The sequence below is a fragment of the Cheilinus undulatus genome, linkage group 2 (assembly GCF_018320785.1).
Source record: "Cheilinus undulatus linkage group 2, ASM1832078v1, whole genome shotgun sequence".
Lineage (NCBI taxonomy): Eukaryota > Metazoa > Chordata > Actinopteri > Labriformes > Labridae > Cheilinus > Cheilinus undulatus.
The window spans coordinates 13,019,122-13,036,794 of NC_054866.1; the positions used below are offsets into that span (position 1 = coordinate 13,019,122).

The 17,673-nt window shown below is 40.3% G+C and overlaps 1 protein-coding gene across 1 annotated transcript in view; it reads right to left on the reverse strand.

The window, feature by feature from the left end:
- epha4l (eph receptor A4, like) overlaps positions 1–17,673 on the reverse strand; it is a 94,433-nt gene that overhangs the window by 38,483 nt on the left and 38,277 nt on the right. The window contains exons 4-5 of the mRNA XM_041803560.1: positions 15,961–16,116; positions 4,326–4,661 (exon numbers count right to left, since the gene is read on the reverse strand). Of these exons, the coding sequence (XP_041659494.1) occupies positions 4,326–4,661; positions 15,961–16,116 (492 nt within the window). The remainder of the gene's footprint in view (positions 1–4,325; positions 4,662–15,960; positions 16,117–17,673) is intronic.

The window sequence follows — 17,673 nt, forward strand, 5'->3', positions numbered from 1 at the left end:
TACTGATTTACAAAAAAACTGAAAAAACAGTAAAGCACATTCATATTTCTTGATTAATACGTCAAATTATAGTTATTAACTGTCATTCCTGAAGAGAAAAAAATAGTTTTAGAGGTTGAATGTTATGCTTGATTAATTTCTGACTTCTCAGACAAGCCCAGTGAGCCGGCTCAAATTTGGGTGTAAAAGGTGAATTCAGTTTGAAATCCCTTATTAAAGCACTTCATGATGCTGGATGGTCTCTGAGACAGGTGGTCTAATAAATTTGTTAAGCACTATATATATATATATATATATATATATATATATATATATATATATATATATATATATAGTTAAACTGTATCATGTGCTTATGAAAACGAACTAACAAGGAATAAAATTAAGCACAGTGTGTCCTTAGTTCTCATCTTTGCCAGCAACATGTTGACTGAAATGCACACCCATGGTTATTTTAGGCCTTGAGTTGTATTCAAATATCAAATTCTGAATAAATAAACTAAAAAGTGAAGAGCAGTCTTTTTGAATGTGTTTTTTAAAAATTGCATGATGTTTACTTTTACTGAACCTTTTGGGTCTCTCCACTGACAAGTTTTCCATGCTGCTAAAAAAACAAATTTAAAGTAAAACAAAGTATTTTTGCAAAATATTAACTAAACAGAGCAGCAGTAAACCAAAAACATGAATTGAATTTTAAAAAATGAAAACTAAACAGAAATGGAAACAAACCAAATAAACCAATAATAAAATGATACAAAACAAACTGTTATAAACTTCATTTCTTATGATTATGTATGCTGGTATGGACTTTGGGGTCTGATAAAAACTATTAAGTACAGTAAAAAAAGTAAAGTGTGTAACATTAATAGTCATATTAACAATAATAAATGGCAACACACTTTGACATAGCAAGTTTAATTTGCTTTGTTAATTTGTCTTACCTACTCCTGGGGAAACCTTGTTTTAGTGAAACCTAATTTTTCTGGGTTAGCATAAACATCTTATTCACAAAGAAAATAAGCAAACAGCTCTTTGCTGAGACAGTAAAATTACTGGTCAAACTGACGAGAGTAGGTGTTAACAGCACTGCAGTATTTACTGGAAAAGTCGTGCACAAACTTTCCAGTGATCAGAACAATTCCACAACAAAGATATATTTCCTATAAAAAGTTGCTTGGATATTATTATTTAACTATAAAAGGGCATCGAAATTGAAAGCATCATCATGAAATCAGACACCACCTGCTTTTTTTCTTGTTCTAAGAGTGCTAGATGAATTATCTATTGCAAATACAGGTGTTTTTATATGGATTGATTATGGTTTGTTGTATTCGATGACAAATAATACTTAAAGATCTTCTACATAGTCTATCAAAATGTAAATTTTTGTGTTAGTATTCAGAATCTGTCATAAGAGATAACAGAGTTTATATTCTAGCAGTGAAAAATTAGCTCTCAGGTTTGTAATCCTGACCTTCTAGTGTTAATTTTTCTCCCCTGCAACCATTTTCCTCTCACAAAAAAACCCATCACGCCCTTCCACCCTGCCTACTTCAATTCTTCCCCTCTAGCCGAAACCTGAACTTTCATGAAAAGACGGAGGTGGGAGTGTCTCCTCCACAGCACGAATAAATCCTAATAAATCTATCATAATAAATGTGTAATCCACGATGTCTGGATGAGGGGAGGCGATACAGAGAGAGGGACAGCCACAGATGACTGCCTGGATTACCAGCGGCTGAAACCAGAGCTTCCAAAGCCCCTACCGAGCATTAGCAGGAAGAAATCCAATCAGTCTGGAGCTATTCTCTTTAACATGACACATACACACAAATGCACACAAATTAGAAGAGACACGCACGCCCGGAGACACATAGAGGACATTGTTTGAGAGGCAAATGTAGATCATCTATATCCATGAGTGCACAAACAGTCTGCGTAGCACATTTTCTCGCTTTTAGCCAGGCTTGCAGTCAGTCCTGCACATGTGAAAGCACAAATGCACACATGCTATGATAGAGCCCCCAGCTGCAAGCTGCATGTAACAAATCCAGAGGACCAGAAGTGGAACATGCACCAGTGACGAGCCAAAGGCAACATCATCTATATCTCACATCTAGGAGTCAGCAGATTAGCCTTAAGCAACCTTAAGGGCTGTTTGCGTGTATCTTTTAATCGTTGTATGAATACATGAGGGAAAGTGAGCAACGTTTCTTCCGTGTGACCACACTGACATGTTCTTGTGAGCCCTTGGCCTGAACTCCAGGGTGTGCTCCATTACAGCCCCCACACAGGCCTGTCTGGCAGAACTCGCAGCTCTCCCACAAGCAGCACAACCATTCATCTCTATCTTCCTGACCCTGGCTTATAAATCAAGCCACTGTGCCCTTACATCGCCGGTCCGAGCCCTATTCAAGTTATTCGCCTTTCCCAGGGATGGAAATTAGTGATAAAAAAACAACACAAAAAGGCACTTAGCTTGCCACCCAAGAGCAAAGCAGTAAAGAAGACCATGTAATGATCGGCTATAAGTGGAGGAGAGCGGGGCGGGATGAAGAGAAAGGGCCAGGGTCGTAAAATCCATTTGCACAACAACCGGTTACAAAATGGCTAAATGACAAAACAACGGGAAGCTTTGAACGCACCCCTGGGCTAGAGGGCTCTTCTCCAGCTCTGGAGGAGCGGCTGTATTCATTGGTGTATTCTACTAGAATAATTACACACAATCCAGCAGCATTTGTAATGAAGCCTCCACAGATCAATACAACTCATCTAATTCATTAGCCTGAGAGCTAAAAATAGCACTTTGCCCCTATCTTCAGCCTAGCCTTCATGCGCCTAATTATGCAAAACTCCTCTAAATTATGGCAGAAAATCATCTCCCACTGCTGAGAATCCATCATCCTCCTCAGTAATCATCCAGCCTGAGCCCAAATTATTTACAGCTCTAATAAACATCTTTTAACATGCAGATTCCCACCAAAAAAGCACTTCCTGCCCTGCATGTGCTTTAAAAAAAGCTCCCAAAACAGCCCAGAAGGTTTTCTAAAACCTTTTCTTTACAAAAATGCAGAAAAACTTGCAAGCAAACTATATGAGAAGTCCTAAACTTAAAAAAAAAAAAAAAAAAAAAAAAAAAAAAACAAGGCCAAGAGGGTCTAATCTAAAAGCTACAAAAGTAAAACTCTTTCAGCCAAAATTTTGTTGGAAGAGTTGTTAAGACATTGACTGAGAGTTGCAATGAAAGAGGTAAAGCTAGCTGGTGCACTGGTTAAACTCACTCAGTAGACTAGTGGATACAGTCTTTCGTTTGCAGTGTTTGCAGATATAGAAAGATGATATTAAATCAAATAACTCATAGTCAAAATAGCATATCTAGATAATGAAATTGAAGCACTCTTGGATACATAAGCCTCAAATGGACCCTAACTGGAGCAGGCATCGACACACGCTCCACAGTTTCTGCCCTGGGCTTTGACCTGTAGGCTGATCAGCAGAAACGCAAAGCATTGCAGAAGATGCATTGTCATCTTCCTTTAAATATACCAAAGTTGGAGGGATAGTGTTCATCACATTTCAACCAAAAGTACATTGTACACTGTGTACAAAATGTACTTAAATCTATGCAGAGTTCTTTAGTTTTTGCCTTGCTAAGCTGTCAGCACTGTCGACTGGAAGAAAGTCCAGGTTTAACAAACTGACATGGGGTGTATCGACACTTAGCATAGCAGAGTTGGGCGTACTTCTGTCAATAAATCTCTTCTCCCACTTAGTTCAAATACAGGGACAGTAGTCCAGTTAAACTGTCTCATAATGCTCAAACTGTAGCTTAACTTAACTGCGCATCCAAACGCTCTGACTTCTTTGTGCATGCAATCCTGAATTCTCATTCCTTGCTTTTATTTTCATTATTATCTGTCCTGTCATTAAAGGCAAAAGCACAATAGGTAAAAAAAAATCTTTCTTGCAGTTCAGAAATTTTGTGTAAATTTACACAACAAATCATCTATAAAGTGGCCATTTTCTTTTAATATTTAGTTTAAAGTTAGAGTTAAAAGAATGACATTAAATTCTGGGAACTCAAAGCGTCAAATTAAAACATGACAGTAAACAAATCAGAATCTCCCAGAACCCTTGAACGTCTTTTTGGCAACGTTAGCGGCGGTGTTCTTTCTCAGGACTCAAAGCTGTAGTCAGGAGAGCAACATCAAAACTTGGAAACTAGAAGCTTTTAAGCCAAACATGAATGCTGGGAGGAGAATCAAATTCTCCCTGAATACTACCCTCACTATCCTGCTCATTTGAGCCAGCATTGGTCATCTTACCGGCCTGGTTGGTGGTGACAGTTACAGACACGGCCTGTTCCGGCCCGGGGCTCTGAGGCGAGACTCCGTTCACCGCCCACACCTCGAAGGTGTAGTTGGTGTGCGCCTGCAGCTCGTTGATGGACACCCTGGTTCCCTTCAGACTCAGCTGCTGGGGGCTGAATTGGATGCCGTTACCGCAGGGCTGACAGCGCCGGCCGTCGGGCCCGCAGCGCCTACACACCACATTGTATGTCAAGTCCTGGCGTCCTCCTGAGCTCCGGGGCGGGCTCCACTCCAGGTTTACTGAGGTCTCGTTCACGTTGGAGATGAGGTGGACGGGTGCTGACGGAGGGCCTGTGGAGGAGGGAGAAAGAGTTGATGCTATTACCAGTCGTCACCAGACAGCAAGTGCCAAGTTTAAAAAAGAATAGAACAAATTGCTGACCATCATATTCACGACTGGTTTTCAGTGAAAGGACAGAATCTTTCCATACATGTGTATAATAAAAAAGTAAATGTGTAATTGACTGGGTTCTCCCTTTATTGAAAGTTAAGGCTCCTTGAATTCCCTTTTAATGTTCTGTCCATTACAGCGAGGGAGGATTCAATTTCACCTCAGTTAATTCAGCACGTTAACTGAAATCCAATAGGCCGGCAGATTTCTTTCCCATTCATACGTTGAATCAGCTGGAGGTGGCAGGGCGCCCGAGCCTGCTGCTAACACTGGGGCTTTATGGCACCCACTCAATAACTTTAGACAAAGTTTGCTTTGGACCCTGTTATTAAGTTTCCACTTTGATGTAAGGCCTGCTCGCTGCACTTTTACTGTATATGAAAAGCAGCTTTGCAGATCTGCGACGTGAACCCCCCACCCCTCATCAATCCCAATTTACATGTCAGCTCTATTGTAATTAATGTGTTTTTTTGCATTGCTTTCAAACATAAGCGACCGTAATTGACTTAACTCTCGCTTTCTCTCTCTCTCTGCCGCTCTGTCTCTGTTTTTTCTGTCGTACTCGCTCTATCTCTCTGACTAATGAAGCGCATGCGAGCAGGCTGGGGGGATCGATGCAGGGTGAAATATGAAAGCTAGTCCGTTCACAGACGAATCATTTCACAACGGAAATTAATTATCAGTGTTATTTTTGGAGGAGTAAAGTGGCAATGAGTGATTTCACAGCGACGCGCTGAGCGTCAAAGGGGGACCAGGCACGGCACTCACTTTTGGAGACAAAATTTCTGCAACAGTTTTGCATGGAAGTAGAATTCTATACATCATGAATGGACCTTTACATTGTCTTCATAATGTCTGTGTTGGCTTATATTAGTCAGACAGATAGTGAGGGAGCATTGTTGGGAAGCTAAGGGCAGTATGAAGGAGACAGAGAAGGACAAACACCGTCTGACCATCCAGAAAGCCGTATGCATGCTGATTAGTATGGAAGTCGCTCCTCTGGCTGGATGGATGGATGGAAGAAAAGCGGGGGGCAGAAGTGGACACTGGTGTGTGAGCAGGGATGTTTGTTTGACTCAGTTTGACCTAAAAGGTCGCAAACAGCTATAGGCACAAGCAGTAAGATGAACAGCTCGGCTTATATCAGAATCACTTACCCACCACCACCATCAATGAAAACCTAATAATACCTTCTCATTAAAAATAATGATATAGTACTATCTCCTCCTCCTCATCCTTTTTCCTTTTCTGCTCTTTCCCCTAATTCTACACATTACAGATGGAGCTTCTATATTAAGGTGTCTGCACCAAACCATTACTGTAATATAGTGTCTTTGTCATTGTTCTAACCCACTAACCTCTTCTCTCTTCAAACACTCATTGTGTGCCACCTGGGCTGGACTTTAAAGCTATTACTCAGCTGTTATCTGGAATTACAGTGTCATAAACTGAACAGGACAAAGGTGAGATTAATGTTTGTAGTCAATGTCTTACAATTGTTTTTGTCCTTGCAAGGATAAAAAGAAGAAAATTTCACTCATACAGAGGGGATTTGTTATGTCTCACTTACAGACATAAATCTGGGGGGTTTGGGGAATTAAAGCAGGGCATTAGATGAAAAGATAACTCCAGTGGTCATTCAGAGACAGCAGAGCAGAGGGGACACTCAACATGTGATTTTTTTGGTTGATTTACTAAATACAGTCTATTGCCCTGGTGCTACATGTGTCTCCTCCAGCATACATCTCATGGCCTTCATAACAAGGCATGCATATGCAGCGTTGGCTGGTCTCCATGCTGTCACAGCCTGGTCTTTCTTCATCAGTTGGGACGGGAATGAGCAATGCAGCCTGTGTACCGTTGCAAATTAGCACTACACCATCACTGCCATAAGGCTGATTTGTAATGAGCGACAAGGACGTACATAAGGAGGGATAAACGGGACCCAGTCAAATTGGGGGCCCATGAAGTCAGCAAAATCATGCTTCCTTGTAAAGTTAAGCTGTGAAAACCATTTTTTATTTTTCCTGAATAATAACCACTCTCATCTTATAAGCAACATTTAAATTTCATCCTGTACTTTAGAGACTTCTAAAAAAAAAAGGAAAACTCTTCCGTCAAAACAGAATTAAAATGAGTTAAAAGGGGCAAAATGGGCAGAGAAGGTGTTGAAATAGGATTTTAAAGGATGCAGAAAGTGGTTAAAAATGGTAAGCACGTGCTTAAAATAATTAAAGAGGTAATGTAAATAGGTCTAAAGTTGCAAAAAAAAAATCAGAATAATAATGTGTAAAGGGGTAAAGACTGGCAAAAATGGGTGTAAACTTAGTGATGAGGGGTTATTAGTGGCAAAAAAATGGGTCAATGGAGGCAACATAGGTGGAAAGTTACAAAATGGGGGAAGGATTTTAAAGTGGCAAAAATGGGTGGGAAAAGGTGGTGATATGGGATTTTAATAATAGCAAAAAATGGGTGAGAACTGAAAAAAGGGGTGAAAATGGCATAAAATGGATAGAATGGCAGATGAAAGTGGCACAAAAGGGCTGAAAATGATTTTTTAAAGGGGTTAAGGGGCACAAATAAATAATTTCAGCATCAGTATCCAAAATTTTAACACACTTTTCAGCTCCAAAATAAAGTAAATGTTATCCAGGATGCTAGCGCCAATGCTACTGATCCAACAAACATGCACTGATATCAATAAATCTCATCTGAGGGAGGCCAATTCTCTGGGTTTTTCAGGGGCCCAGCCAATCCTGTGGGCAGGCCTCAAAAAATATGTTTGAACTGTCTATTTTGGTAAAAATATAATCCATCCATGCCATATGTCTGTAGAATCTGTGAAATTAATATAAAAAAACCTTCTGTGATGATATAGATTTGTTGTTGAGTAAATTAGGCTCACCACAGTGTTATGCTTTGCTAGCTAAAATTATGGCTCCAATATTGAGCTCAGTGCTGTAGCTTTTTCACAAACAGTTAGCCCTGTTATTCGTGTTTGTTTTATGTGTTTTTCAAGCTTATTGGTTAAAGAGTGGGGGTGAATGGCCTAATATGCTTCTGGTTTATCATACGGCGTAAGAGAAAGTAGCTTCACAACCGCTATGCTAAGCTAAGCGAGGCTAACAAGCTGCTAGTTTTACTGTCACTGTTATCATTTTTCTTACCTAACTCTTGGCAAAAACACAGCAGACAAGTCTAAGAGATGTGTTCCTTTACAGTGAGTGTTATCCTCAGTAATATGCAGAGATATCACAGTGTTATGTCTGCATGTTGGAGTGTAATCATCACAGGAAGTTTATTTTGTTTGTTTGTTGCTATGGCGAGAGCTTCACCAGCGCTGTATAACTTTACGACTGTATAAAGTCTTAAAGACATTGTACCATATGTCAACACTCCTCCTGCATTCCTCACACACACAAAACTACCTTTGGCTGTACCTGTCGCTCTCCCAGAATGCACCACTGGGAGCAAGGGAGCGTGGGAGAGCTGTCGGCTGTGACTGACACCCGGTAATTAATCCTGGGAGAGAGAATGGCGAGGGGGAACGGGACCGAAATGCTCACACAACCTTCATACAACGTTAGCTCAACATGGCCTTAAAAATTCAAACTCCTTATGGGTGGAATCCAGAGGGAAATTTCAAAGTTTCTCAGAACAAAGTTGCAAATTTCTTACTTCCTCTTTTCCTTTTCTGCTCATTTATGGCCTTGTAAGTTTGCTCTGAGCCTCATTTTGGTCATTACTGTTATTCCTTTGCTTACATTTCACACTTTTTTTCTTTCTCTCTCATTTTTCCCTCACTCCACATTCTCCTCCCTTCTTCTCTTCTCCTGTCTCTTCCTATCAGGAATAGTTAGCAGAGTGCTGCGCAGGGCAGAGGTAGAGAGCAGGCTAAATTGGCCAGGACATCGACCCCGCTATTACCATCCGGCTGGGATTCATTCAACGCCCCCCTCGAGTCCACCCAGATCCATGTTCATTCCTCTCTCCATCCCTCCCTTTTCCTCTACCAAACCTCACCGCCGCTAAGAAAACTCGGGAAAGTCTGAGAAACACATCAAGGGCCAACAGAAACCCCGCACTGGAGAACACCCCCTCATTTTAACCTGAACGCAGTACAGCAACCAGCTCCCAGGGGTGTCTGTCCCTGGTCCTTATTACTGCCCTGCGATGCTCATGTGTGTATTTATCCACACCCACATGCACATGTGTGTATTAACCTCAGCATAGTTTGATACAACATACCAGGCTCTAATTGAAGGAACTGTAAACTAAGCAAAAAGGACATTTTTACTTTATTTTTCCTCAGGGAAGACAAACAATCTGTTGAAGTGTGATTAATGACTGAATTTTGATAGTTAATAACAATCGATTTAAAACAACTTTCTAAGCTGATATTTGCAATTTGAAGCAACTCTGCATAGATGTCAGATTCTCTGCCCAAGCCTGAGACAAGCCCAGTGTGGCCCTTAGCCCAGAACCAAGATGGGCCGGGATCCCTGCCCCTTCTCTCAGGCCTCAAGGGGAGTCAAAGACTTCCTGTCAGACATGGCAGTATAATTAGGCTATATTTCACCCTGGATTTTTGAGTTTCATGTCTATTTTTCTTTTAATAACTTTACAAGAACTTGCCTTGGTGGAGCACTATTGTGTAAATTACAAGACCTGCTGCCCAGCTCATATTTCTTGAATCAATACATCTTTAAAAAATACTCTCCAAGCAGTTTATCTACTAAATATTATAGGGAGTCTTTCAGGGCCTTTTTGCCTTTTTCATGTTGAGAGGACAGCTTAAGAGTGGAAATATGGGGGGAAAGTATGGGGAAATGTACGCACCAAACAGCGCCAGTAATAGGAATCAATATTATGAACAGTTTGTTGAGGACTCTGGTCTCTCTTTATGGACGCCTGCTCTACCAACTGAGCTGAACAGGTGCCAATTACTAAATATTATATCACTCTTTTCTTGTTAAAAACTGGTGCTGTCGGCTGGCTCCATGCCATGAGTGTTAAATGAAATCGCACAGTGGGGTAAGAGTGAAGGAGAGGGAACGAACACACATGTATGCAAAGGAAAAGTTAAAAAGTGCAGACTAGCAAACAGATGCTCTCCAAGAAGTTCTGTGTGTTCAGTCCACACTGATGACTGTTTGTCTGCTCGTCATCCTCGTTTCTCTGTTTATCAAGCCTGCCATAATGATCAGCTGATCTCATGCAAGCCCTCATCAGCTGACGGCTAGCTGATGGCTAATCGCTCTCATGCTGCCTTATTTAAACTGCTCTTGCCTGGCTACCCCCTCTCTGCAAACTGCTCTTGCAACCCTCCTCCACCCCAGCTCCTCCTTTATTCTGCTTCTGACTTAATCAATGCCACCTGTTGTCATTGATGCCTGCTCTGCTCAGCATTTCAGGGGATCCAAGAATAGCCACACAACCAAATAAAAATAACAGTAATAACTGCTAAAAAAAAAAAAAAAAAAAAAGAAAAAGAAATATTTACAGCAGCAAATCATGTGTGTTTCTTGACAAAGTTGTCCTGGCTTAAATCATTTTAAGAGCAGCAGCACATTGAATAGAAGCAACTCAGAGGCACACAAACTAAATTTTAACAGATATTTTAGCTCTAATATTAAATGCAACTAAATTAAATAAATACCCAGATCTTTGTTTCTGCCATGTCACGCCCCTGTCCTTTCACTGGTTTGCCCACAACGCTAATACATAAAGTTATGACCCTGTTTTAATTAATGAGCTCTGAGGCCATCCCCATTGTCCCGTTAGTGGCTATGGCATTTGAGTACGGCTGCTGCAAGCAACAGCTGTCAAAGCTCATTACTGGGCTTATTTTATTGGACCCTGTTATGCCGTCTCCTCTACACTCCCAGCTCCACCGAGGGGAACTGAACATTAGCCGGACTCTCTCACCGACCTTTGCCCCGCCTCGTCAGCCGCTCAGCATTTGATCTTTGAACTCCCACCCTGTCTGTCGTCTGCTGTTTTCCTTCCTCAACTATTTTTTTTTCACTTCTCACCCACATGGTCGAGCCCTGTAATTACAGCTGTCACTCACGCAGCCGTCCTCATCCATGTTTTGTTTTTTCTCTCTTTCTTTTGCTCAAAAAAGTCACGAACAGAACAGATGAGGGGAAAAAAAACCCTCTTAAAGCCATTTCCCAGTTTGACTCACTGAAGGTCAGACTGGTAGAGAGCCAGCTTCTCCGGTAATTGGGGTACATGTCTGTGTGCGTGTTTGTGTGCGTGTGTGGAGGGGGGGTAATTGAAAACGCTTTTCCAGTCTCTTAGCCTGGAGTCTGGAGATGCAGGATGATGATTAAAATGGATGTTGTGTAATTCTGTCATCGTGAGACTGTTTGTGTGCAGGCCTGTTACCCCTGCTGTATACCTGTTAGAACCTTCCTCCGTATCTTTGCTCTTTTGCAGCGATTGCTCTTTTGATATGCGATTAAAGTTAGCCATATTTGATTGAAACTGTTGCCTTTTAAGATTAGAAATAAGAGACTCTTTGATTATTGCCTCCTACACTTCACATCAACTTGCCCAAGGAACCTGGCAGGATGAAGATTTTATTTTAAAAACACATTTTTAGACTTTATTTGCTTTCACAGTCTTTCATTGTGGTTCATATTTGCGTTTTCTTTTTCAAGATGTTGTTTTTTGTTGAAAGTTTGGAGTCTTTTTTTATCTCACTTTCAAAGTTTTGTCTTTTGAGAACTGCTATGAGGAAAGATTTTGAATGTTTCCCATTTCTAAGGGATTTTTCAGCCTTTTAAGTTTTTTGAAAAAAATAATAATATTATCTTGAATTTAAATGCTAAGTTTGTAGGCTGATCTTTTAAAGACAGAATAAGGCTGTCAGTGTTAATGTACCAATCATGATTTTTGTTATGGTCCAAAACTTACGCTTCAAAGTTTTAAGCCACTAAATCACATCCTATTTTGGCAGCTGTTTTCTACTCACTGTAGCATATTCCTACTCTGACAGTGGTCCACGATCAATAAAAGCCCAAAAATAAATCATGAAAAAACTAATCAAGTGATATCAAACATTTTTTTTTTTTTTTTTATCATTAGCTATTTTCATTTATATTTCAATCTGTAGCAAATACTTCTTTCTGTGGTTAAGCTAACATTACTTTCTACCAACTAGAAATTTCTTATTTAATCTTGAACTTGTAAATGCACAAGTTTATTCTTGTAAATATCTGACTTTAATCTTTATTATTTCTGATTTAAGTCTTGTATGTTTATAACCCCAGTATTGCAAATTTACACCGCTGATCTACTAAATTGACAACTTTTACATTATTAGATTACAACTGTGTTCTCTTTCAACCTTATTTTTGTAACTTGATGTTATTCTAATAAAATAACAATTTCAAACTCAACTTTCCAATTGTTTTCTCTTTTATGTGACCCTTATACTCCTTTGTAGAGGAACCAAATTAGTTGATAATAAATTAAAATGATTTCTGTAGAGAAAACTATGAACTTTAAATTTATTGCTTGGAGCAAAGATTCTCAACTGGTGGGAATTGGAAATTAACTGTCTCACCTACCCGCCATGGTTGCTGGTAGATTAAAATATCTACCAGACAATCACTTTTTTTTTTTTTTACCAACCACTTTGTTTCATGCTCTCTGCCTTGTTCACAAACAGAAAAAAAGTTTATCTTTTTTTTTTTTTGAGGCTAGTTAGAGTTGCCATTGCAGTCAAACTCTACTGACATGCAAAATAGCTGATTAGTGTTGTGAGCTCATATCATGTTCCTGTTTGCTTCTGCACAGTTAAATGTTTCTAAAAGTGCTACACAAATAAAGTTATTATATTAGTTGAGTAATCACAATCATAAAGTTCATGCTGGAGAGAATGTGTGTTATTTTGTTGTCACGTACAATCATGCTATTTCCACATGTCCCACGTTTCAGGACAGAAGGATGTTTTTAGAATTATTTGGGCATGTACAAGACAAGATTAGAGAGAGAACAAATTTACCAGTTTCTTTTCAGGGCTCAACTAGATTAACACAAACTATTAGTTTCTTGGCTGATCTGTTTGGCTCTGTTCATATAGTCAGAAAGAAAAAGCAGGAAGCTGGGATTCAGTCTATGTCACTGTCAGAAAATCACTCTGTTACTTTTATTTTCCTGCTCCAGTGGCTGGCAGGTTAAGCAAATTTACCTGACACTGCTCAAAAATACCAGTATTTGGCTGGTGGCAGGTGCTAATTTCCCCCCCGGTCGGGTCCCAACGGTGGGTCGACTTCTCAAATGTATTCCTGGAAACAAAAGTTGCACCAAAAAGTCCATGAGACTCATTTAAGATATGCTAGTTTTGTCCTCTCTTTGATTGTCAGGTGTTTTGTACTGTGTGAGGTCCAAACTGTACTAATTTTCATCGCATAAATCCAGGTGGTCAAAAAATATGAGAAATTTGAGAACTGATGGTGGGTCCTTAGGCTCAACTAGTTGAGAACCACTGGCTGTTGGGCTGAAATTGAAGTTATTTGGCTTTAAAAATGGAAATTTATGCCATTCTACAGCCACAAATCGTGAAGAGGTAAATCATTAATGAAGATGGAGATTTCCCTGTTAACTAGCCATTTGAAATCTGTTGCTGAATTTCCACTGTACTAATGGAGTAATCTGGTTGTATCTCTAGAACTATTCTATATGTTCCTCTGATATTTTTACATTAAGAAAAACTGATTTTGCAGGTTTAGATTTGCTCTTTTTGATCATTATTAAAACTGCAAAATGAAGTCAGCACTTAGCAATGGAGAGATGTAGCCAAATGTAACAATCAAGCTTGTTTCAGATTATCATCTTGCTCAGCTTACATCAACTCATATTCTTGACCATGAAAATATGCCACAATAGAACTTTTGTTTACGATCCAGCAGAGATAGCGTCCAGCAGGGGGGTCATTAGAGAGCGTTGGGCTCTACCGTTAAGGGTTCGGCTGCTTGTCTCATTCAATAAACTGTTGCGCTGAGTGACAAATCCACAGGAACTTGACAGATCATTCGGGCCAAATGGCGAGCCAACTATGAGCTAAGCAGCTTAGCAGATGTTTTGGTTGTTAAAATTGTTTTATGACACATACTCACTCATGCACAGACGTCTGCCATGTTACTATGAGCGCTGTGATTTTGCCGCTGAATGAGACTGCAGGGCTTTGTGTGTTTTATTTGCTGTTTGTTCTCTGTTTGTGTACACTACAACCACCATGACCCCCCATTTCCATGACTCACAGATGGAACAAGGTTTAAAAAGGAAGAGGTATCATTAGGCTGCTAACAATATTTGTTATCACAGTCGTGATGAATCAGGAGGTTTGGATTCACCAGTGGTTGACTCATACAGCCCAATGAAGCAGAGCGGAGGCATACTGGGAAATTAAAACGCTACTTCAGTTTGATGTATTCCTTATTTACTTTCTCTTTTCCTCCATATCTCAAGCCCTCTCTCTTTCACATGACTGTATTTTACTGGCTGTCTGGATGTCAAGCTTTCTTTTAGCCATTATTTTCCACCTTTTTGGTCACCTTCCTGCGCCTCCACTATCATTTTATCTCTATTTGTCTGTCCCCATTGTTCTTGCCCTCCTCTGCTGTGGAAGAATGCAGCGGTTTATACCCTCATTAGTTCTCTGTCACCATGACTGATCACTAAGTACCACCTGGAATCAAAAGACACCTATTAATCCAGCAGCTGCCTCCTTTATGTGTGTGCAGAGTGTGTTTCTGGGGTCGTGTATGTCTAGCTTTAACTGTTACCTGTTTGCATCATCCACCTTGCATGATCTGTTTTATGCATTTGGATATCAAGTTTTCAGTCATCACCTGTGATCAGAACTCCCCTACTCTCATCTAATGCAGTTAATAGTCTATACATAATTTCTTTGGCTTACAGGCTTTGGTCAGTTCAGTCTCCTGTTGTCTTGAATTGAGCAGCAAGGCCTCAGACTTCTATCCTTAAAACACACTTTAAAGTTCAAGGATAAACAAAGGCACATATTTCATTGCTTGGAACGTACTTTAGTTTTAAGGAATGGGGCATTGATGGCTGATATGGAATCTTCCTAGCAAGTGGCCCAAGTTCAAGTCTGACCTGTGGCCGTCATTCCCCACTCTTTTACCCCAACTTCTGATGCTATCCATCGTCCTATCTTCTCTACATGAAAGCAAAAAAAAAAAAGCCCAAAAATAGATCTCAAAATTTGAAGAACAAGGATATTCAAAGAAAACTATTACAGCTGACTTTGACCTTTGGTCCGGACTCAAACTCCAAAAACTTATTGGCACATATGGTCGAATCATAGATGATATATATGTTCTAAATCATTGAGTCTCAACTAGTTGAGTCACAGGACTTACCATCAACTCCTCAAGGTGAATTGCAACCCAAATTTTGGGGAATTTGTTGGTCAATCAGATGTATTTATTAAAAAATAGTAGAGCTTGGACTTAGTTAGTACAACAAACAATTAAATAGGTCAAAACATGTATGTTTTATAGAGTCTCATAGACAATTTGACACAATTTTTTTCCCAGGCAAACATCTGTGATCCAATGAAAAAGGCTTCACAACCCACTTTTTGGTCCCGACCCACCTGTTGATAACCACTGTTCTAAATTGTAGCATACATTCTCACATACCAGTAATTAGTTCTTGAAATCTCTATCTGCTGATGGCAATATCATGCAAATTGTATTGTGCATCCCTAACAATGGCACCAAACAAAGGGCTGTTTTGAGCCAAAAGACTGGTTCTTATTTCCAATTCATGCTAAATGATCCAGACCTCCTAAAAAAGCTGGGATTCCCATCCCTGCAAGCCAAGCTGAACAGTCAAAAATAAATCTTGTTTTGTGCTGACTCGTGAACTACGCAGAGTACATAAGTCAGCAGGGAACGCTTTACTGTGTACTAATATGTACTCCAAAACCAGTCCAAAGGAAGGCAAATCAGACAATGTTAGTTTGCAATCTGAGCAATCCAAAATCAAATCATCCTCAGTACACAGCACACGTGAAAGATTGCTGCTTGGTATCCAAAAAGAAATTTTTTGCAAGCTCTAAATGAACCCTTTCTCTTTGGTGTTTGACTGAGTAAAGAGGTCCAATATTCAAACACACTGGTTTTGTTTAAGCTAGGTATGCATTAGATGACTTACGAGTGCAGGGCATGGACGCAGGATCAGTTTCAGAGCGGAAGTATCCCTTGTCGCAGACACAGGAGGTGGATCCTTCCCTGACAGAGTAGCTGTGCAGCGGACACTTGGAGCAGGAGCCATCAGTGGCCAGAGCTCGGTAGTAACCAATCTTGCAAGCTGAAAGAGAAAAAATGCGCACAAAGAGTTGGTTTGGTTAGATCTGGAGTCGTAATGCAACTCTATGGATGTGTAAAACTTTGACCTGGAATACAAGAATATCAAGGCAAGATCCTGAAAGGCTTGTTATGGGCACAGGACCATGGTAAAGACATAGTAAAGACAATGAAGGTAGACCAAAAGAGAGACAAAATGCCTGATTAGAGCTCTTAAGGATATGGTATTGACAGTTACGTCCTTCACTTATATAAAGAGAATGGCCACAAAGTCCCCAGATAGTAATTTCACAGCTGCTCCAGAAGAAAGTTATTATAAATAACTGTTAAATTGTGTTGGTATAAGTGGCTTTGCCATGCTTTGTTATGAAGGGGATGTTGCCACAGCATTACATCTAGAGCAAATAATTATTTCCACTTAAGAAGGAAAGAGGAATACTCTCTGATCTTCCCCATTTTCCTCCAATTAGCCACCAGAAACAGCACGTTGCCCAGAGGCTTCCACTTCTCTCCCCAACCCTTCCTCTCTTTGTCTTCATTTTCCATCTTCAACGTTTTCTCCCTTTGTCCTTTCTCACCAAGTTGTATTCTGTTATCAAAAACAGCAGAACACAAGTAAAGGGTGCTTTTTTCCCTGACAAAAAGGGCAAGATCGAATAACTACCTCATGTCTTTCTCACAAATTTAAGCCATGCTCCATTGGCATGATTTGAAGCCGCAATGAAACCAGAGCCATTGGCATTTCAGACCATTTAACAAACAAATGCCACCCCACTTGGCACACCAGGAGCTCTGTCACTCTCACAAGGCTGTTTTCACCGTGTGGGGCCCAACACACACCTACACAAACACCTCAGACTCAGAATGGTAACTTAAGTGACACTTTTTCCACTTTAGGCGACAGTGCTCACCTTTCTTTTGACTGACAGTTTGATTGGAGGGCTCGTGTTTCAAGGAGTTTCTCCCTCATCTATCCGTTTCAATAATGGCCAGGGAAGACTTGCAGGGTTATATTTCAGCCCCTGAGCGCTGAACCAGAAGAGGAGGACAAAAGAACAATTCTCTAAGAGGTGCTGTGCAGACAGTCGCGACACCGATTGGACCAAATAACCTGTCAGTCAGTGAGGCTGCTTTGTGCTTGGATGTGGGCAAGGAATGGTATTGAGGCCGGAGGGTCGGCGGTTTGGGTTTTTGTGGAGTGGGTGGTGCGTGATGTAAAAAGACCCACTGGAGACAGATGGGTAAACTCATACCCAATATAAATCAGATAATTACACACTTTCAGTCGGCAGGGTAACCCCCTTCTCCTTGTCTTGTAGACACAATCACACACCAAGTCTCAGTATGTTTGCATTCACAGTAGGGCTGAACAATTAAAGAATATTATGTAACTGTTATTTTTTACGATATTTTGGGGGCTTTATGCCTTTTATTTTGATAGAAAGCTTTGGAGAAACCGGAACTATTGAGAGAGAATGGAGAAAGATAAGCACCAAACAAGTCCTGAGACTGAGAACCAATCCCAGACCAGTGTGTTGACTAAAGCCTGTGCTTCATGGTG